Source organism: Eleginops maclovinus, chromosome 14 (genome assembly GCF_036324505.1).
Source record: "Eleginops maclovinus isolate JMC-PN-2008 ecotype Puerto Natales chromosome 14, JC_Emac_rtc_rv5, whole genome shotgun sequence".
Lineage (NCBI taxonomy): Eukaryota > Metazoa > Chordata > Actinopteri > Perciformes > Eleginopidae > Eleginops > Eleginops maclovinus.
This window is the reverse complement of record NC_086362.1, coordinates 8,585,980-8,605,463: the sequence shown is the minus strand read 5'-3', so window position 1 is coordinate 8,605,463 and position 19,484 is coordinate 8,585,980. Positions and strand designations below refer to the sequence as shown.

General features: G+C 40.8%; 3 protein-coding genes and 1 non-coding gene across 5 annotated transcripts in view; 3 read left to right on the top strand and 1 right to left on the bottom strand.

Annotated features, from left to right (window-relative positions):
• The window catches only part of adamtsl3 (ADAMTS-like 3), a 79,618-nt gene extending 74,226 nt beyond the window's left edge, over positions 1–5,392 (top strand). For both annotated transcript variants that reach the window (XM_063900765.1, XM_063900766.1), the window contains 9 exons: positions 157–336; positions 419–572; positions 1,222–2,206; positions 2,310–2,437; positions 3,290–3,410; positions 3,904–4,108; positions 4,589–4,698; positions 4,846–5,066; positions 5,266–5,392. In XM_063900765.1, the coding sequence (XP_063756835.1) occupies positions 157–336; positions 419–572; positions 1,222–2,206; positions 2,310–2,437; positions 3,290–3,410; positions 3,904–4,108; positions 4,589–4,698; positions 4,846–5,066; positions 5,266–5,375 (2,214 nt within the window). In that variant the 3' untranslated portion in view covers positions 5,376–5,392. The remainder of the gene's footprint in view (positions 1–156; positions 337–418; positions 573–1,221; positions 2,207–2,309; positions 2,438–3,289; positions 3,411–3,903; positions 4,109–4,588; positions 4,699–4,845; positions 5,067–5,265) is intronic.
• Positions 5,393–7,368: 1,976 nt separating this feature from the next.
• On the top strand, positions 7,369–12,045 carry LOC134876120 (NACHT, LRR and PYD domains-containing protein 3-like). Its single transcript, XM_063900979.1, has 6 exons — positions 7,369–7,858; positions 8,263–9,979; positions 10,143–10,226; positions 10,345–10,428; positions 11,087–11,164; positions 11,242–12,045. Exons 1-6 carry the CDS (start codon positions 7,546–7,548, stop codon positions 11,558–11,560), a joined length of 2,595 nt encoding a protein of 864 aa, XP_063757049.1. The 5' UTR covers positions 7,369–7,545; the 3' UTR covers positions 11,561–12,045.
• On the bottom strand, positions 11,654–11,727 carry trnai-aau (transfer RNA isoleucine (anticodon AAU)). The gene has a single exon. It is a non-coding gene; the product is annotated as a tRNA-Ile (tRNA).
• On the top strand, positions 12,045–19,099 carry larp7 (La ribonucleoprotein 7, transcriptional regulator). The gene is given in 14 exon segments (XM_063900980.1): positions 12,045–12,230; positions 13,312–13,526; positions 13,650–13,750; positions 13,846–13,929; positions 14,128–14,266; positions 14,269–14,291; positions 14,380–14,482; positions 15,347–15,655; positions 15,823–15,976; positions 16,106–16,248; positions 17,228–17,352; positions 17,954–18,113; positions 18,271–18,362; positions 18,683–19,099. Coding segments are annotated over 13 exon segments (1,713 nt in total). The 5' UTR covers positions 12,045–12,230; positions 13,312–13,324; the 3' UTR covers positions 18,761–19,099.
• The last annotated feature ends 385 nt before the right edge of the window (positions 19,100–19,484 follow it).

Here is a 19,484-nt window from a genome sequence, read left to right as displayed (position 1 = left end):
TGAAGACAAAAGCCAGACGTAGTGGGTGTTAGTGGGGTTTTTGTCAAGTTGGATAGGGGCTTTAGGAAGTTCACCACCGTGCCTGGCACAGCAATTAGGCTGAAGCGTCTAGCCCTTATAGCTAATGTAATCCCCGGCACATCTGTATTTTTGTAGTGCTCCCAGAGCTGTGGAGGTGGATTTCAAAGGAGGCAGGTCCTGTGCAAACAGCGGCTGGCAGATGGCAGCATCCTGGAGCTGCCTGACACCTTCTGTCCATCCAAAAGTCCCGCGAGCCAGCAGATCTGCGCCATGCAGGAGTGCCAAGCTCGATGGGTCACAACTGACTGGTCCCAGGTAGACCTACCTTTTCTAAATATAATACCATCACCATACATTGTCTGCCTCATGTCTTACAAAATCTATTCTATCGGTCCAGTGTTCTGTGACGTGTGGAGATGGCATTCAGAGACTTCAGGCAGTGTGCAGAAGACAAGGGGAGGATCGCAAACATCGGACCGTAGACCTGGAGAAATGCTCCCTGCTGGCCCAGCCCGCCAAAATCCGACCATGCTCCCTCAGGCCCTGCGAGAGTAAGACACCCTCTGTTTGGATCTGTTTTGTCAAATTGTACTGCTGATGCTGTGTCACATCAGGGCTATGCTAACATTATAGCTGCTACATCAACACCGTAAATGAGGTTATCTAAATGAGGATAAATGTACTCGTACTCGTAGATTTCTACATACTAAGTTACTTTGTGAAAATTAGCTGCAAAGTCTTTCCATTGTTTCGTATTTGACTTTGCAGTACAAAAAAAATTGTGTTTGGAGTAGAAATTGCTCGAAAGATGTGTAAGAAGAAAGCTAAAAAAACATAGCTGTTTTTTCTTTTGTTTTTTCCTCACATACATGACATCAACAGTTGCTTATAGAATTACACTTGTTTACCTTCATTCATGTTTTACCATCATTTTTATGTTAGATAAACATGAACAGAACATTCTTAATTACTTCACTCTCTCTTAACATCAATGAAATGAGCATACAATAACTGTAACATTAGCCAACCAATAACCAGTGTAACAATAACACATACTGTACAAAGTAAAAGTAAAACATTAATGGTGTTTTACTAGACCCGAGCTGATACGTTAATGGACATTCCTTTAAATCTGAAATGCACAGAAGTACAGCACAGAAGATAATCAAATCCTTTACCTGTTCTTTAATTTCATCACAGACTCTCTCAAACCCAATCCCATCATACTGGGCCAAAAGAAGGTGTATATCCAGTGGAGGAAGGGCAAAAAGCTACAGCTGCTGGTGGGAGGCTATGCCTACCTGCTCCCCTGGACGACTGTAGTCCTTCGCTGCCCAACCAGAAACTTCCGCAAAGGTCAAATCGGATGGTTGAAGGAGGGAAAGCCCTTGATTGGCCCACCACATCTCTCCGTGACATCGCTGGGATACATGAAGATTCAGCAGCTGCGCGCATCAGACGCCGGGATATACACATGCGTCGCAGGTCAGGCACGGGAACATTTTGTCCTGCAGATCATCGGCAGCAAGCACAAGCTCTCTGCTCCAGCGTCGTGGCTCCTCGGGGGTGGACAACAAAAAGTCAGGGAGACGGACGCAGCTGTGAGAGAAAGATTTCAGGAGCTACCCATCCCCCTCAACAGATATGACAACATTGTGGAGCACTTGCTTGAACTCAAAGGCTCTCTCCAAGATGAGAGAGAGCCTGCTGATAAAACACAGGAGAACCGGTCGACCCTGGAGGACGAGAGAGCCAATTCAGAACTTTCTAGCCTGCTCGTACTCATCGCAGACACCCAGAGGCTAGATGAGATCATGTACAACCTCTCTGAAGGAGGAGAAAGGGGGGGACAACTCGTCGCACAGTTGCTCAGTGAGCTCGCTATCGCACAAGGTGAGACCAATGAGTCGACCCTTCATCCCCCGGAAAATGCAGAATCCTCCACACAGGTGCCCCCGCTTAATAAACCCAACATCAAAGCGACGCGGCCAAGAAGCCCGGTGATAATCCAGCGGCCCCGGAAGGTGGGAGCGGTGCCGCCCTCTGAAATGACAGTTCATGTGGGGGTGCTGGCTCTGCTGCAGAAACCCATTGCTAGTTTGGAGCTGAGGTGTGAGGCCCTGGGGAACCCAGAGCCGTCCCTGACATGGACAAAGAACGGCAAAGAGCTGCACTACAACAGCAGGTAAGAACTGGCCTTTAATGTGAGCTTTTGTCCATCAATAAAACTGTATTTGTTGTTGTTAAAAGTAGCTGATTGAGTGGTTGTGTCATCTTCGCGTTGGCAGAGTAGGCCTGTTGTCCTCCGGCTCACTGAGGATCCAGTCTCCAAGCAAGCTGGATGAGGGTCTGTACACCTGCACTGCCAAAAACCGTCTCGGAACGACATCTCTTTCATCTTGGCTGCAGATTACAGGTACACAGAATCTTACTCCCAGCATGGTGGAATAAACTGCTAATTTAGTTTATTTTAACATCTGGAGGGATCTTATTAAATAATTCCTCCTCAAGTTCTTCAATTAGTTAGAATTAATAATTAGAAAACCTAACCCCAAATTGCAACACACACCTTAATAAAATAATTTCTCAGGCAAGAAAAAGCAGTTTACCACTTTAAATATGTTGTACATATTAAATAGTCAATTTAAAGACCAACTTAATACTTTTTTTGAGTGTTTTTAATGACAAAAAAACAAAGAAAAAGAAGACCAAACAGGTATGAAGTAAGCTTTTACATAACCTGGTGTCTTCATGTGGATTAAGTGTTTGGGAATGTCCAAAGCATGACACAGCTCTGTTAATCTCCGAGCGGCGCTGTCCTTCGTGTCATCAGAGCATGATTATTGGCGACCTTGCTGCATTTTCATCAAAGCAGTTGGCCGCAGGGTTTTCCTGATGCTCCGGCACGTTTCCTCCCCATACGAGAACAATTAGAGGTTCCAGGCAATGTTTCAGAGAAGATGAATTGGGTGCACCCCACTCGCCTGACCTTAACGGACGATAAAGGCGCTTAAAGGTGCTGTAAACTGTCCAACCTGCACTTTAAATTAAACTCAGTGTCTCACAGATCTTAGGGGAGAGCATTCATATCTGAGGAGTTACATGTTTCCTGTGTCGAACCTATTTAATTTATTTTGTTGCATATATAACAAACATCAGGACCTCTGGTTTCAAAATCATCTTCAGCTACAACCAGTTTTATACGGTGTCTTCTTTTGATTTCTGAATCCAAGAGGATAACAATATAGTTTTAAATGTGTGTTTTCAGGTGGCAAAGGAAGAACCTGTGTCCAGAGTAATGGCATTCGAGCAAATGGGCCTATCTGCTCTGAGGGGAGTAACAGCAGCCAGTCTGCAGAGCTGTGCCATGGACAGGCCTGCCCCCTCAGGTGAACTGCTGCTACTACAGGCTTGTCACATTCATAATTCCCCATTTACTTACATGTGACATAACTGGGTGCTTGCATGTTTTATGCAACTTCCTTTTTTATGGAAAATATTCAAATGTTGAATGAAGTACTTCTCATCAAGGTAAAAGCAACGTACTGCTGTATGAAGGCAGCAGCAAATTGTAAGACTGTCTGATGGCAAAGTAAAGCAGTACAAACATTTAAAAAATAGCAGTAAATCTATGTGTAAAAAGCATTTTTCTGCTGCCTCCATCCACGGAATCACATTACTTAGCTTCCTGCTGGTACTTGAGTTTTGTGCTATTTATGCACTGACTATAGATAAGTAGTACATGTCCATACTTTAAAAGAGGTACAGCTGTCTTTTTAGGTGATGAGTCCCTCTGTTGGCCCAAAAGAATATTTATACTTTATTATATAACTGTATAAACACTATATGTCATTGTCCACTTTTCCTCTGTGGTTGCTTTAGGTGGCGAGTGGATCCCTGGTCACAGTGCTCCGCCAGTTGTGGAGGGGGGTCCCAGAGCAGGAGCGTCCGCTGCATTAAGGGTCCTGAGGGCCGATCCAAAGAGGTGGAGAGCCGTCAGTGCCTGGGCAGCGGGAGGAGACCCTCTGACAGCCGGCCCTGCAACCAGCTGCCCTGCGCCCGATGGGCCTCCACCAGCTGGGGGGCAGTGAGTCTGCTTCCATTCACTCCACACACACATCTGTACATGGACTGTGTCAAGCTGATTTTATTTTCTAGGACACAGGGTCAACGTTAGACATTGTATGCCAGTTCTTAGTCTATACATTTTGGGGAGTTTTTCACAAGCCAAGTACTTTTTAATGTTTATTTGATAAAACAAATGATTTAAAGGGGAAGCATTCTGCTAATCATTCTTTAAATAGAAACCAAACATGTGTTGTATTGAGGGAAGTCATCCTTTTCTCTTTGTTTATGACTTGCACAAGTGGGTTTAAAAACTTTGAAAAAAATTGGCATCTCATTTTTGAATACAAACTAAATGTGTTATGAGTCATAAGTCTGAAATAAGGAAGTGTGTAAAAGTACGCTAGTTAATATACAAACACAAGAGGTTATTCACCAGCAAGAACGTTTTTCCAATCTCAAAGCTAAAATCTAAAAGCTTGATCAAATCTTCCCTTTTTAGTGTCATGGTCAATGTGTGGGTCCCAGTTTGGCTACACAGCACCGCCATGTTTACTGCCAGGACACAAACGCCACCAAAGTCTCCTACAGGATGTGCAGTGGACTCCAGAGGTGAATATGGGTATTACAATATGAATGCGCAGCAGTGGTAATATGGTGTTAATGTGGAATAGAAAATACCTTTCAGTGTAAAAACCACTCCCCAGTGTATTCCTGAGAGCTCCCTGACCATTACCTTTTATGCATTTGTATTTTTAGACCTGTCTCCCTGAAGAATTGCTCCACAGAGGCGTGTGTACTGCACTGGCGCGTGGGGCCCTGGACGCAGTGCACCGCCACCTGTGGACGGCACGGCTTCCAGTCCCGCCAGGTGACCTGCGCGCACCGCAGGACCGGGAAGGCAACGCGGGAACATCACTGCATGTGGAGGCCCCGTCCCCCCAGCTGGCAGCGATGCAACATCCTGTCCTGCGGCAGAGGTGAGCTGTACAATGGTAAAATGTAGATCTGCATTCTGGATCTTGATAAAACGTCTGTTGTTTTCACATGCACACACATTTCATTCAGGGTTAATAAAGCTTACTACAAACTAAATCTAGATCTTGTTTTGTACGTCTTTATCTTTTTAGAGGCTTAAAGTGAGTATTGGTGGTAAATTGTGTTGTCTGTGTCTTGCAGCAGGAGAGTGTCGGGACAGCACGAGGTACTGTGAGAAGGTCCAGCAGCTGGAGCTCTGTGCTCTGCCTCAGTTCAAGAGCCGCTGCTGTCATTCCTGCAAAAACACCTGAGGAGGAGGGGGGGGGGGGGGGGGGGGCACTCTCGTCACTTAAGACGAGTGCCAGGGATGACCTGGGGAACTCGGGGAAGATCAGACGGCCAACAGAGACTCAAGACCTCGACGCCCCATCTTCACACCCGCAGCTGTGGTCAGTGCTGGATGTGGAACCCTGAGGAACATTTGGATAGTCGTGATCCACTTCTCTCAAAGAAATCATGTGTGGGTTTGAATTTTCAATGATTTGGGGGGAGTGACCTTTAATGAAGTTTTACTTCTGTTAAATCTGACGCTCATGAATCTTTTGTGAATGATACATTTCAATGTTGAGTAGATGAAACTGCTGGTGACTGCGTGGTATCATGAATGAGGAACTCTTAAATCAGAATCAAAACAAGGTTTATTGCCAGATAGGTTATTCATATACAACCTGATATTTCTGTTTTTAACAAATAACATATTAAGGAACTTAAAAAATACTGGTAGTTTCAGGGTATTCCTAAAATAATTTCACAACAGTTGGGTGCAATTAGGCTTAGGTTTTTTTCATTGATTGACTTCACACCCAGGGATTCTGGGTAGCCCCCTGAGCTTCTGATAACCACTGGATAGTTGTGTGTTTTGCCTTTATTGCAAGGGTGTCCAAAACAGTGTTGATGAAAAACGTTGATGCTAAATACATTTTTTAATGTAGAGTTGTGAGTAAACTCTAAACACAGCGTAATCCTCTGACGAGAGGACTGCATATAGATGGGGAATCGCTGACATAATATTACATGATGGTTCAGTGCATTTGGTATCAGCCACATGGGAAAAAGACCATGATCTGTGCTATCAGTTTTGGTAATCTAGCACAAGTTGTTAACCATCGGTCAGGTCATTCTAAAGGCAAAGGAAGTAGGATTGCAGGAGTTGTAGCTGCATGTTTGGCAGAATAGAAAGTACATTTTTATCTTGCATGGGTTGCACTATGGAGGTGTATGACTGAAGCAAGTCAATTTTTTTTGAGAAATACACATTTATATTGCACTCAACTCATCCAAGTCTTTGTTAAGAGCATTGCTTGCGGAGTTCTTTTTAGTTTGTAAAGTTACATTGTTTATATATTTTGTTTTGTGATTTTTGTATTTCTTGTTAAGATATAATGTCCCTTTAACCACTTTGTGAGATTACAACAGGATGTGAGCATAACTGTTCCTCCCCCTCCATCAATCACACTTAAGTGTGACATTTAAGGAAAACGGTCATTCTTTAGACAGATTTCAGTGTTGGTTGAACTTCAAACATAATAAGAAATCTGGGTTACATTTCAATATCGGTTAAAATAATTTAAAAGATCATTACTTGTGCCAGATCGGCAGGGTTTGCACTTTCTGACGTGTCCCGAGTTCCTCGATATATCATCATCAGACACCTTGGCAGATAACCAAGTGTGGTTATTTGAATAAAGTAAAAACATGATAAACATATTACCTATGCTCTTAAGTTATGTAGATATTTGTTTGTCCTTTTAACTATTTATTTTCATGCGTGTTCTTGTGCATAGTGTTGTAAATAATTGCAGGGGTGGGTTTTAAGTATTCATTTTCCAACAGTTTTTGGGGTATTTCATGTGCATGCAATAGGGACCCTCCGCTGGTGAACTGGTGTGTCGCTTTCTGCTCATGCCTGGTGTATCATTTAATAAAGCCAAATACATTCCTTTTATAAACTGTTTGTTGTGAATTTTCTCTTTATAAAACAAAAACTGACTGCATTATTTCGTCAAGTCATCAAGCTGTGATGGTTTTTATATGGTCATTTAATCCAGCTGCTGGAATTTCACTAAAACATTTCTCAGTCTTACTATGCAGAACTTACATTACTGTAGTGGGAGTTTCTACCCTAACCAGCAAAACAAGTTGTTACTACCGGCAGTGTTAAAATGCAAAGCCTGATTTCATCAGCTCAACCCGTCAGAGTGAATCGCACTTCCTTTATTTACTTTTTTCCCCTCTTACAACCAACAGCTCACTTTGTAGCTCTCCGCTCTAGAAGAAGGTCATGCGTTAACAGGATTCCTGTAGACTATGAGGGGAAATTGCTTTTACAAAATGAGAGAAATGCTACGATACAAAAGGCTCCATCAGCCGATCATAACCTTACTTTTCTGATTTTTGCTGAGGATCTTTTTCAGGTTAGTTATGGTGGAAAGGGATGGTTGTAATTCCTGTTTGAAAGCCCTCAGGGTTCTGCGAGTTTCCCTGGTGGATGAGCTGGAAGGACGGATTGACTCTCTGCTGGAGGGTTTAGTAGATCGGGAAGTGTTCACTCGTGATGACCGTGAGGAGGTGTTGTGTCAGCTGGGGCCCCGAGCAAGAGTAAGAAAGGTGTTGGATATCCTGGAATGTAAAGGCAATGAAGCAGCTGATATTTTTCTTTCAATTAGTAGTCATTATCAGCAAGAGGCACAGACACACCCCAAAGCAGGAAACGCAGATTCGCCTCAATCCTCAGGTATGCTATTCAATACAAAGTTGGTACATTTAAGATGACATTAATGCTGAGCATTGAACACATGGGAAAGCATTGCATTGTTTTGTGAGAGTACTTTTACATAATGATTTATTCTCTTTTAGTTTAACTTTAATACAAAAATGTAAAGGTCTTTTGCTGGAGTAAAGTTAGCCTCTTAGTGCAAAATATCTGAGATGAATGTATACAATAACATGGAGAGGCAACTATTCCTCCTAGTATGCTGAATAATAAGTACAGCAAAAGAGAAAATGCTCTTATAAAGTAATATTTGACTTACTTCCAACATCCAATTCAATCCAAAGTTGGTACATCTTTGAACACATGGAATAGCATTGCATTGTTATGTGAGAGTTTTTTGTTTTCACATTATCTTTTCTTTGCAGAATATAAAAAAGTCAAACAAAAGCATAAAGATGTCATCAAGCGGCGGAGTGAGACTATGCTCTTCTACAACACTCGACACGGAGAGAAAATTCTATTTTCCGAACACTACGTCAATCTCTTGTTGGCAGACGGACACCAGGGCTTAGATATGAAAAGACATGAGGTGCTGACGTTTGGACAAAAGCGATTATCTTTGCAGCAGAAGTCAGAGGTGCAGAGGAAAATCACACCGGCAGAACTCTTTCTCAGCACACATGGAAACCACCCAGTCAAGAAAGTGTTGGTTTCTGGGGTTGCCGGTATTGGAAAAACCATCCTAGTTCAGAAGATGCTTTTTGATTTCGGGGTAAACAGGGACCATCTTGGATTTGACTTCATCATCCACATGACCTTCAGAGACCTCAATCTGATCGACAAACCTACGAACTTCCGGGAGCTAGTGCTGCGCAAAAACCGGCACCTGGCTAAGGAACTGGATAACATTTTAGAGAACGATAACAAGCTGCTGATCATCTTAGATGGCTTTGATGAGTTCAGACACTACAGGAGCTGTGATGTAGACGCATTCGTGACTGAGCCTGATGAGGATGCAGAGGTGGTGGAGGTCTTTGGAAGTCTGATGCAAGGCGAACTGCTGCCCAACGCCTCTGTCATGCTCACAAGTCGACCTGCAGCCATCAACCACATCCCTGTGGGCTGCATCGACCGCTTTGTGCTCATCGCTGGTTTCTCCTTGACTGAAGTTCAAGACTTCTTCTTACGATATTTCCAGGACAGTGCTATTGCTGACCGCATGTTCTCAGTGGTATCAGCCAATGAGCTAATGCTGACATTATGCTACATACCTGCATTTTGCTACATTGTGTGCTGCATTCTTAAAGAAAGCAAGGACCTGAGTGGAGAAAGCCCCAAGACCATGACGGACATTTATGTGCAGTATCTGGTGGCCTTGCTTCGCTCTCACACTCAAGCAAGAGCTCTAACGTTTTGTCCAGAGCAAAAAGAAGGGGTCTGTCTGTCTGATATCGTACTGAAACTGGGTCAACTGGCCTTCCAAAAGCTGATGGAGCATCAAACACTATTCTACAGCAGCGAGAAAGACATGGCAGCTTTAGAGGGATGCAGCCTTGTGAGCACCTTCCTGGACAAGACTGTGGCACAAGAGCCCGGCTGCACTGAAGAGGTTTACTCCTTTGCACACCTCACTGTTCAAGAGTTCTTTGCTGCAGTTTATTGCGCAGTGACAGATCACCCTTTACCTGAGGCTCTTCAGCAAACGGCAAGTCCTGGGGAGGGGTCCAGTGGCGGACATTTGGACCTCTTCCACCGCTTCCTCTCTGGAATCCTCGCTGAACGCAACACTAACCTTCTCTCAAGGCAAGTGGGGCTGAGTTGCAAGAAAGAGAAAGTGGACAGCTATCGTCAGAAGATCATCAAAGAACTTACAATGCTCTGTGAAAGTGGAGCTCATATCCTCAACCATTTGCACTGCCTGTTTGAGCAACAGGACCCCTCTCTGGCACTGTCAGTGCAACCAAAGACACTACAGGTTAATGTTAGCGATGAAACACTCTCCCAAATGGATTACAACGCCATCAAGTATTTCCTAAACCTCACAAAGGGTGAAATATTACAGCTGGATCTGACCGGCACAGGAGTAAGCTACGAGGCCCTGAGGGATATTCAGCCGCTACTGCTCAGATGTAACAGACTTTGGTGAGTTCAAGGTAAATCTGGTTTGGATCATATAGAGGTTTCTTTCTTTTATTTTCAATATTTGCAGGTCTGTGTTCCTAACACTTAATTAAAGTGTCAAAAACACCATCTTCAGAAATATATAATGTAACTTTTGCACCGATGCACTATTTCATTGTTTAAGGCTTGGTGAAAATCTCCTTGGTATGGACGCAGCTCGGGTCATTGCTGATGTGCTGCAAGTGTCTGAAAATTTGCGACAACTAGGGTAAGTTAACAACTGATTACACAAGCTTTTTAACTAAACACTTAAACAAACTTTATGCCTATATAAATGGTACAATGACAGAATTTGAGGCTAGACTGTTTCACACTTCCCATTTTAGAATCGGATGGACAGACGTCGGTGATGACGAACTGCTGACTCTTTCTGGTGCCATACGGGCAAATAAAAAGCTTGAAGAGTTGTGGTAAGGAACTCATGGATGTAATAACAAAATATGCAACATATATTTTAGGGAAGTGAAAGTCTTGCAATGGTCATGATGGTCTGATGTAGAAAATTGTGTTTGATTAGGTTTCATAGCTGTTGCAATGGCAACCTTTATCAGCACTCCAGTAAACCAACTTTTTTATTTTTTTGAAAATAAAAACTAAAAGTATAAAAGAATATAACAATATGAAATCAGAACCGTATAAAGAAGATGTACATATTTTCATGTTGTGTCTTCCTCTGTGAGACTCCTTTACATTTAGGTCTACTCGTTAAACGCTTACACTTATTTTCCCAACTGTATTCCATGACAGCCTTTTGGGCCATGCATATTTTTTAATGGCCTTTTACATTCAGCTGCAATTAAACTCTGAATTCGGTTAAGTGCACTCCAGCTCACTTTAGTAGCACTTTGAAGCCATAAAACTTAATATATATTCTTTTGAATGTTCTGTAGTTACAGTTTGCCTTCATTTAATGCTTTTTTTTATAACATTGTCACCTTGTTTGTCTTCCAACTAGACAGTTAAATGCATATAAACGATAGATAGAATGCCTGCACTGACTTGCACTGACATAAGGTCTCTTTGAAATAGTGCAGAAAACATACCACTCTTACAAATGTGCTTTCACAGGATGGAGGGAAACCGAGTGAGCTACAGAGGTCTGCTGTCACTCAGCGACTTGACCCCGTACCCTCTGAAAAAAATTGTGTGAGTGTGACTTTTTTATTAATAAAAACTCCACTCATAGACACGTTTATTTCTAAATGTTGTACTTTTTCATACAGAGCCATCTGGAATGACCTAGCTGACACAGATCCAGACTCCTTTTGCACACAGGAAAGTATAACTGTTAACTTCACCGACGATGATATTTGGGAAGGATGGGGGGATTGGGTCTTCAAAAGGTGTGAGGTCAGCAGCAATGACAAGTTAGTAACGGTTCTCCACAAAGTGTGCAACATATCCGTCCACTGCTTGGAAGGTCAGTGGGCGAATAACTTCTACAAGCAATTGTTACAGCTCATCAAGCAAAGGATTGAAAGTTGCACCGAGGACGACATGGTCAGGAAGCTAAAGAAGTTTGAGACCATTTTGAGCTTCTAAAGAAAATGAGGACCATAGTTATAAGCTAGACAACACAAGTCAAATTTCCCTATGGTACTGTCTCATTTCTGTGAAATGTGTCAAAATCATGACTGGCCAGTACGGGGATCGAACCCGCGACCTTGGCGTTATTAGCACCACGCTCTAACCAACTGAGCTAACCGGCCGCGTGGTTCCTCCGGTAAGTTTATTAGATATACTACATTTACTTACTACTATAACTTACTCCATTGACTTCCTTTTTGTGCCTTAGGTTCTTGTTTTTCACGATGTTGCACTATTTTACACTGTACTTCATTACCTATACAACACATTTTCTTATGGAGACACACTGCTTTTGATATTTGTTATATTTATTATGATCTTAAAGGTCAATGAATATTGGTCTTATTACGTTGATATATTTGTCATGTATATGTGTATTTAAAAAAATGTGAGATGTATTGTCACTTGTGAACATTTGTAAATAAAATGTTAAAACTTCAGACTGTTATTTTGCATTTTATTTTGGAAGGAAAGTAGCGGAAGTGCTTTCCCTGATTCTGATATGACGAAATTATTCTGCGACAACGAAGTAAAGACGGTCATGTAAAGTTAGCAAGCAGCAAGCTAACTCGTTTTCTGTTATTTATAGGTCAGCAAACTAACCTGTTTCCACATCTTAAACTGGGTGAGTTCTTGAAATCATCACGCACGTTTATGTTAAGTGAAGGATTGAATTGTTTTGAAATGCAATGGCCATGACTGCAGCTTTTTTTTTTTTTTTAAAGCTTACCCGCGAATACACACAACAGCGTACAGCTGTTTGCCTAAGCCTGGTAGCTATAGCTAATGCACAACGTAACTTGGCTTTACTTAGTAGATAATGTGGAGCTGCCACATTTGAAGCTAACGGTGTTTTGATACCTGGTGATATTAATGTAATGTGTTGATGCTATTCAAGGGGGGTGTTCACCATAGACTTGTGAATTCAACGTATGGCAGTTAAACCGAATATTACTTCTTGTCAATTTGCTGAAGAGTATTGTACTTCATATGAGGTCATCCCAGGGTCCTATCTTCTTGATAAGCATTTTAAATGATTGGTAAGGAAAATAATGAAGAGAGATTGATGTTCAAATAGAGTTTGTATGATGCTAATCTGTTCAGTCACTTTGAAGAGAAAACTGCAAATTTGAGAGTACAGATTTGAGATAGGATAGGATGTATTTTATTGATCACAATTTAGATTTACAGATCAATAATTTTCGTCACAGCGGAATGTAAACAAGGCATTGCACATGATGTGAAAAGACGAGAAAAGAGTAGAACATAAACAAACATTAACTATAATTAAATCAAACCAAAAAATAAAACTGAACTAAAAATCAAAAAATGTACCCATTGACAGTGAAAGATATATATCTGAGGATGATCTGTCAAATATAAACTATGAATGGCCAAGGTTTTTAATCAAAATCTGCTGCCTTTAACATTTAATTGCTGAAAAAAAAACACCATTTCGAAAGGTCTCCTATATTTGCCAGTAAACTAAGGGACTGCTTGTCCTTCCATTTGTGCATGAATAATTTCGTAAAGGATGTATGAATTGTCCAAATCATTATAGTTTTGCTATAAAAACACATGTTCGCTCCCCTTAACCAAATGTTGTGAGGCAACAATCCTCTGACATCCTCTAGTACAAGTAAATGGACATAGATAAGCTCATTTGCTGTTTGATTTAAAAAGTCTGAAAATGACCTGTGCCTCAGTCCCTCTTCCAGGATGATCGACACAGAGAGGGGAGCTGGTGATGCTGGTACAGCTGAACCCAGCAGTAAGAGCAAGGAGCTGGAGAAAAAGAAGAGGTCTCGTGTCAAACAGCTAATGGGGGACGTGAAGAAGCAAGTCGAGTTCTGGTTCGGAGACGTCAACCTCCACAAGGACCGCTTTCTCAAAAAACTCATCGATGAGTCAGACGATGGATGTAAGGGAGAAAAATATTGCTCTACCTTGTCATCAGCCATTGCATTATTTAGTGCACGTTTTGAAATTGAAGACATTGGATTATGTCTTAAACATTTGACTGAATTTGTTATTTTGTTTTTAGATGTTGACATATCCATATTGGTGAGCTTCAATCGGATGAAGAGGCTGACAACCGACACCAAGCTGATTGCAAGAGCGGTGAAAAATTCATCTGTTGTTGAGGTACTTTGGAGAGAATCTTGTTGTTCTGTGATTCTGGCTCAATACTTAAGTGTGTTTGATGCGTTGAACAGAAATGTGTGTGTGTTTGGTTTCAGGTTAACCTTGAGGGAAATAAAGTGAGACGTCAGTATCCGATTGGAGACGTACCAAGTAATGTGGACAGCCGCACTGTCTATGTGGTAAGAAGAGTTAAATGTTACTTGCCATAATCTAAACTACAACATGTTAATTTGCTTTAAGCTTTGGAGGTGAGGGATATTTATTGACAAACACAATTAATGATCTAATTCAGGATGAATCACTAATGGAACTACTCAGTACTTGCAGGTCTATCTTGAGTCATAAAGTAAACTTTCTTTCTTCTTTTTTGTCACAAGGAACTTTTGCCTAAAGATGTGACGCACGGCTGGATAGAGAGAGTTTTCACAAAATGCGGGAATGTGGTTTATGTCAGCATCCCCAGATACAAAACCACCGGAGACCCAAAGGGTTTCGCCTTCGTGGAGTTTGAGACAGAGTGCAAGCACAGAGTGCCATAGAGGTGAAAAAGGTTATACCTGATTATCCAGCCCAGTGTTTTGCTTCTGTCAGGAAGGAAACAAATTGAAAATGTTGATCTTTGAGAACAGGTGCTCAACAACCCTCCTGAAGACGCTCCCAGGAAGCCCGGGATGTTCCCCAAGACCAAGAAGGGGAAGCCTCTCCCTCTGCCGGCTGACAATCCTCCATCAGGTACCGTTATTCAAAAACCTTGTCTTGTACTGATTAGATTAGATAAAGGCTATTTGTTCCAAATTTGGAAATAGTTTTTGTCAAACCAGCATGTTTACAAGACATTTGCACATGTTAAAAATAAAAACAACAATAACAGTGAATAAATATTCATATATCGGCGTCTTTAACAAGGCCGGCGACCCCCGCTGACACAGCCTCTCTGTACAGACTGTATGCATTATATTAATGCAAACATCAATTTCTTGTTTGTATTTATTTCATTTAAGTTTTGCCAGTTCCGCACAACGCTCCAAATATTTGTACACAAGCTACTACTCATCCACTTTATATAACAATACTGCACATATGTTACTTATTTTACCGTATTATTCGTATAAGCATGTATAAGTACTTTGCACTAGTATACTGCTTTTGGCATTTTTAATAAATCCAGATTTCTTGTAAATAATTGTCTACATATTAGCGTCTAATAGCTCCAGCTGTTTTTATTTAATTTTTCATCGTTTTTATTGCTTTTTATCTACTTATACAAATTTCTCGTATGTGTTAACCTACTTGGCAATAAACCTGTATCTGATCTGATATTAACATTAGTATGATAACAATTATAGATAGAACAATGTAATAGATCAACTTATTACTTAGAAAAAATATATAAACATAAGATATTGTAAACAAACATAATAATGTGGAGTTTGAATACAATATGTACACAATCTTGAGGATTGACAGGAAAGCAGAGTGAAATTAGTACAAATAAATATAAAAACAAAGAAGTAGAGACTCAAAATGAATCTGAATGTGCCATGATGATATCCAGAAAGAGCCTTGTATTGATGCCATGTTTTGACATTACTACAGGTGAAGAAGAGGAGAAGAAAAAGCGAAAGAAGAAGAAAAAGAAAGACGGTGCCACAGTGCAGACTGCCGCTGAGGAATCTAAAGAGCGGGACATGGAGGCAGAGTCGTCCGAGCACAAGAGGAAGCGCTCAGCAACGGGGGATTTTAAATCGGAGGACGCTCGCACTCTGAAGACCCCGGACAAACTGTCAGAGAAAAAAAGACGCCGGTCGCAGACAGCAGAGGGACCCGAAAGTGAAATACCCTCTAAGATGAGGAAGACGAGTAAATGTGAAGCCGGAGAGAAGGAGAAAAATTTATCAAAGACGGGTAGGTGATCAAAACATGCTCATAGATTCAAATACAATACAAATGTTTCCGTTTACCCCTTCCTCTCTCTGTGCTTTTATTTTCACCATCTAAAAACCATGACAATGGGTTTTTACAGCATTGACACCATGAGTCATTTGCTATGACCGCGTTATTCCCCTTTTCAGATCCGCCCACTAAGAGTGAAACAGAGCGAGGTGTTGAGGAAGGGAAAGAAAACAGAGATGACTCAGCAGTTAAAGCAAAGAGGAAGAGAAATAAGAAACACAAGGAGAAACTGAAAATCGAAGAAGAAGTCATCCCACTGCGGGTTCTGTCCAAGTAAGACCCCACATCCCTTTTCTCACATGTGTCAAAACACATATGAGAAAATAAATGAAAACCCCTTTCAGAGTGAAGTGATTTTGAAGGTGATGATTTAATAACTGTTCCTCTTTCGTCCCCGTGAAGGAAAGCGTGGCTCGAGTTGAAGGATGAGTATCTGACCCTGCAGAAGCAGAGCATGAAGTCCCTGAAGAAGTGCATTAATCAGATCCATCACCCGGGGCCCAAGGGAGTGATGGAGACAGACCACAATCCCAAAGATGAACGCAGTGAGTTTGTCTCAGATGGACTGACTGCAGGCTGTGTTTCTACATGTTTTCTGATCACTTAATCATTGCCATAAGCTGGGGTCATGAATGACCAATGTTGATATTCCCCTTCAGACATTTTGATTTTCAATAAGCAGAAATGAATGCAAAATGAAGCATATTCCACTTTTAAAGGTCTGTTTCTCATCGGAGCGACGACTTCAAAATATTTTTGGGTGCGTCACATTTTACATACACTAACATCAGTGCACATGACATGTGAAGACTGTCAAACCTGTCGTTAAAGTGATATTTGTTATGCCATAATGTCAGATAATTATGTATATTCCTCTCAAACATAGACACTTCCTGATTCTCTGTTGTATATCAAAAAGAAAGTGGATTTATTTTGGTTTAGACAGATAAAATCCATCAATCCATCTTATTAGACTCAGTTATTCTTGATATGAATTAGTCCACCAATTCTTTACTAGGCAAGTTTATTCATATAGCACCTTTCAACACAAGGCAATTCAAAGTGTTTTACAAAAATGAAAGACATTAAGAGCGTTCAGAAATAGTGCAGGGGTAACTCATTGAGGAAAAAAAGCATGTCATCACAAAGCAGAGAGAACAAAATGAACATGAAAAATGAATAACACCGACATACAACACATGAATCAAAGTTACAGTGCAGTGTTAGATAAGAGTAGTTCAATTAAAAACAGCGGCAAAAGGAAAGTCTTCTGCCTGGATTTAAAAGTAGTAAGAGTTGCAGCGGACCTTGCAGGTTCTAGAACATTTCTGAAGGAAAGTCATTCAAATAAATTGTCATGTTTACACACAATGACATGACATAAAGAGTGTTGAACCGATCTTATAGACAGCAGTAATATCACTGTGTTAATTGAAAGACATCATATTAAGGGTAATATTATTGCAGAGCCAGCATTATTGAGCATTTTCTGATCATTTTGTTTTGTGTGTTTCTTTCTTCTAGTTGAGAAGAGTGAAATAGAGAGTGTGAAAAGTGAGAAGGTGTCAAACATAGGTCCGCAGTACACCAGCGGAGTCATCGTGAAGATCACAGACAGCAAGCCGCTGCCGGCCAGGAAGTTCATCAAGGTACAGTGCAACGTTACTATTATTATCATCTGCGTTTGGTGATCGAATCATACATACAGACCAACAAAACGACGACCAATAGCTTATTTCTCATATGCACACTAACAAAACCAACAAGTCGTTGCAAATAGAAACCTCTCAGGCACCTGCTAACAATTCTCATTTAATATATAAATAGGGGGAAAAAGAAAATCACCAACATTAAAATCTAAAACATGAGGTTAAAATATAAACAGAAATACAATATTAAATAAAATAATGTAAATATGTGGTGGTACAGGGGATTACATTTTTTATCAAGTGTATAGCAAGTTAATACTATGAATTTAAATAGGGATTTAAAAAGAGAACGTGGCAAATAAGTGAGGATTATGAGAGGTAGAAAACTACAAATATACATAAAAACTGTTTGTTATAATGTGAAGTGGACCGTAGCGTCGTTTGAATAAAAACACTTTAGAAATATCTTCTATAAATGTGAGAGTATAAGAGCGTAATATCAAAGAATGAAGGAGAGTTGGCCTCCTGTGCATTTATGAAGTGTGCTCGGTATCTGTATCATCGCGAACCAAAGCTTTATTTTGGGTGTTATTCTGTGCAGGACGCTCTGTCCAAAGTGGCCCCCGTGGCGTACATCGACACACTGGATGGAGATTCTGAGGGTCACATCCGCTTTCACACCCCCGAGGACGCTAAAGCTGTGAGTGACGTGAGAGCAGAGCTGCAGAAAGAGCACAGCTGGGCGATCGAGATCCTCTCAGGTATGCGTTGTTACTTTTCTGTCTACTTTTTAAAAATAATTGGTGATTATGGAAGTTAATTTGCTAGTCTTGCATTCTGTTGTCAGGATAATAGATTTCATTTTTGCGTCATGAGTATTAATCTCAGCATGGTGAATATCTGGCTTTTTTTAAAAAGGTGATCATGAACAACGGTACTGGCAGAAGATCTTAGTGGACCGACAGGTGAAGCTGAATCGCCCGAGGGAGAAGAAGCGTGGCACAGAGAAGGTGAGAGCAACCTCTACATTGTTAAATACAATCATATATACTGTGCCTAGCAATATATTAGTGATTGTTCCATTACAAGTATGAAAAGTTTGCAGTTATTTCTTATCCAAATGATGTGAAACTCAAATATGGGATATGACTGGCTGTGATAAAGTAATGCAGACTTTAAATGATGTTTTTATATGGTAAAATACAGGAAAGGATAAGGTTGTATATTTGATAAGCAGCTTATCCTGGATACACATTTGGCATATGAACAAATACGGGTAAAGCCTCCTCACTTGGTTTAATCACTGATTTCTCATTGTGTAACACTTCAGCTCATATCCAAAGCCGAAAAAATCATCCTCGCCCGGGCCAAGGAGGCCACTAAGCACATCCGTTTCCAGGAAGACTGACGGCTTTTTGAGCTCCAAACACGTTGAACTATGTGGACTCCACACGAAGGGGACTGTTGATGTTAATGTGAAGTAGCGGGAGGAGAACTGAATGGAAAATGTAATAAATACGTTTTAATTACTTAAAATGTCACCCAAGATAATATGGAAGGCTGATGTGCATATGGGAGTTGGGCCACATTTTTTTTAATGATAGTTTTTATGTTCTCTAAGAAAGCTTTAGTTGTATATGATGTAAATAGGATGGATTGGAAAGTTCTCCCAGTTCAGACGTGGACAAGTCCAAGCCTTTCCTTTTGAGGATATTTGTTTTTTTTTAATAAAATGTAATTGCCATTATTACAGTATCTATTGTTTGGTGTTTATAACATGTTCATCAAGTTTTTGTACTCATTCCCAAACATTACCTCTGAGCGTTTTTATTTAAACACAAGATCGGAATAGTCCGATATCCTCTGGTTCCTACTTTTAATATTTTTAATCATTGTTTTCAAGCAGCGAGGGTGAACAAATGTCAATATTTCCTGATTGGACACTCCCAAATAAGAGGTCTTCTTTCTATTATTTCTCATATTAATGTAAAGTCAATATTGTTGGGTATTTGGACACTCAAAGAAGTTATAGGCTTTGAAGTTGTGATGGCCCTCTTTTTCTAAACCAAAGAATTACGGTTTATGTAAAGCATTATGTGCATGTGAATGAATATCATAAATAGGAGCCCTAC

Bases quoted from the DNA above. Each gene is read 5' to 3' on its own strand.
- LOC134876120 (XM_063900979.1), top strand. From the start codon at position 7,546: ATGGTGGAAAGGGATGGTTGTAATTCCTGTTTGAAAGCCCTCAGGGTT. The intron at 7,859-8,262 runs GTATGCTATTCA...TTTTCTTTGCAG, and splicing joins AGATTCGCCTCAATCCTCAG to AATATAAAAAAGTCAAACAA. The intron at 10,227-10,344 runs GTAAGTTAACAA...TTCCCATTTTAG, and splicing joins GAAAATTTGCGACAACTAGG to AATCGGATGGACAGACGTCG.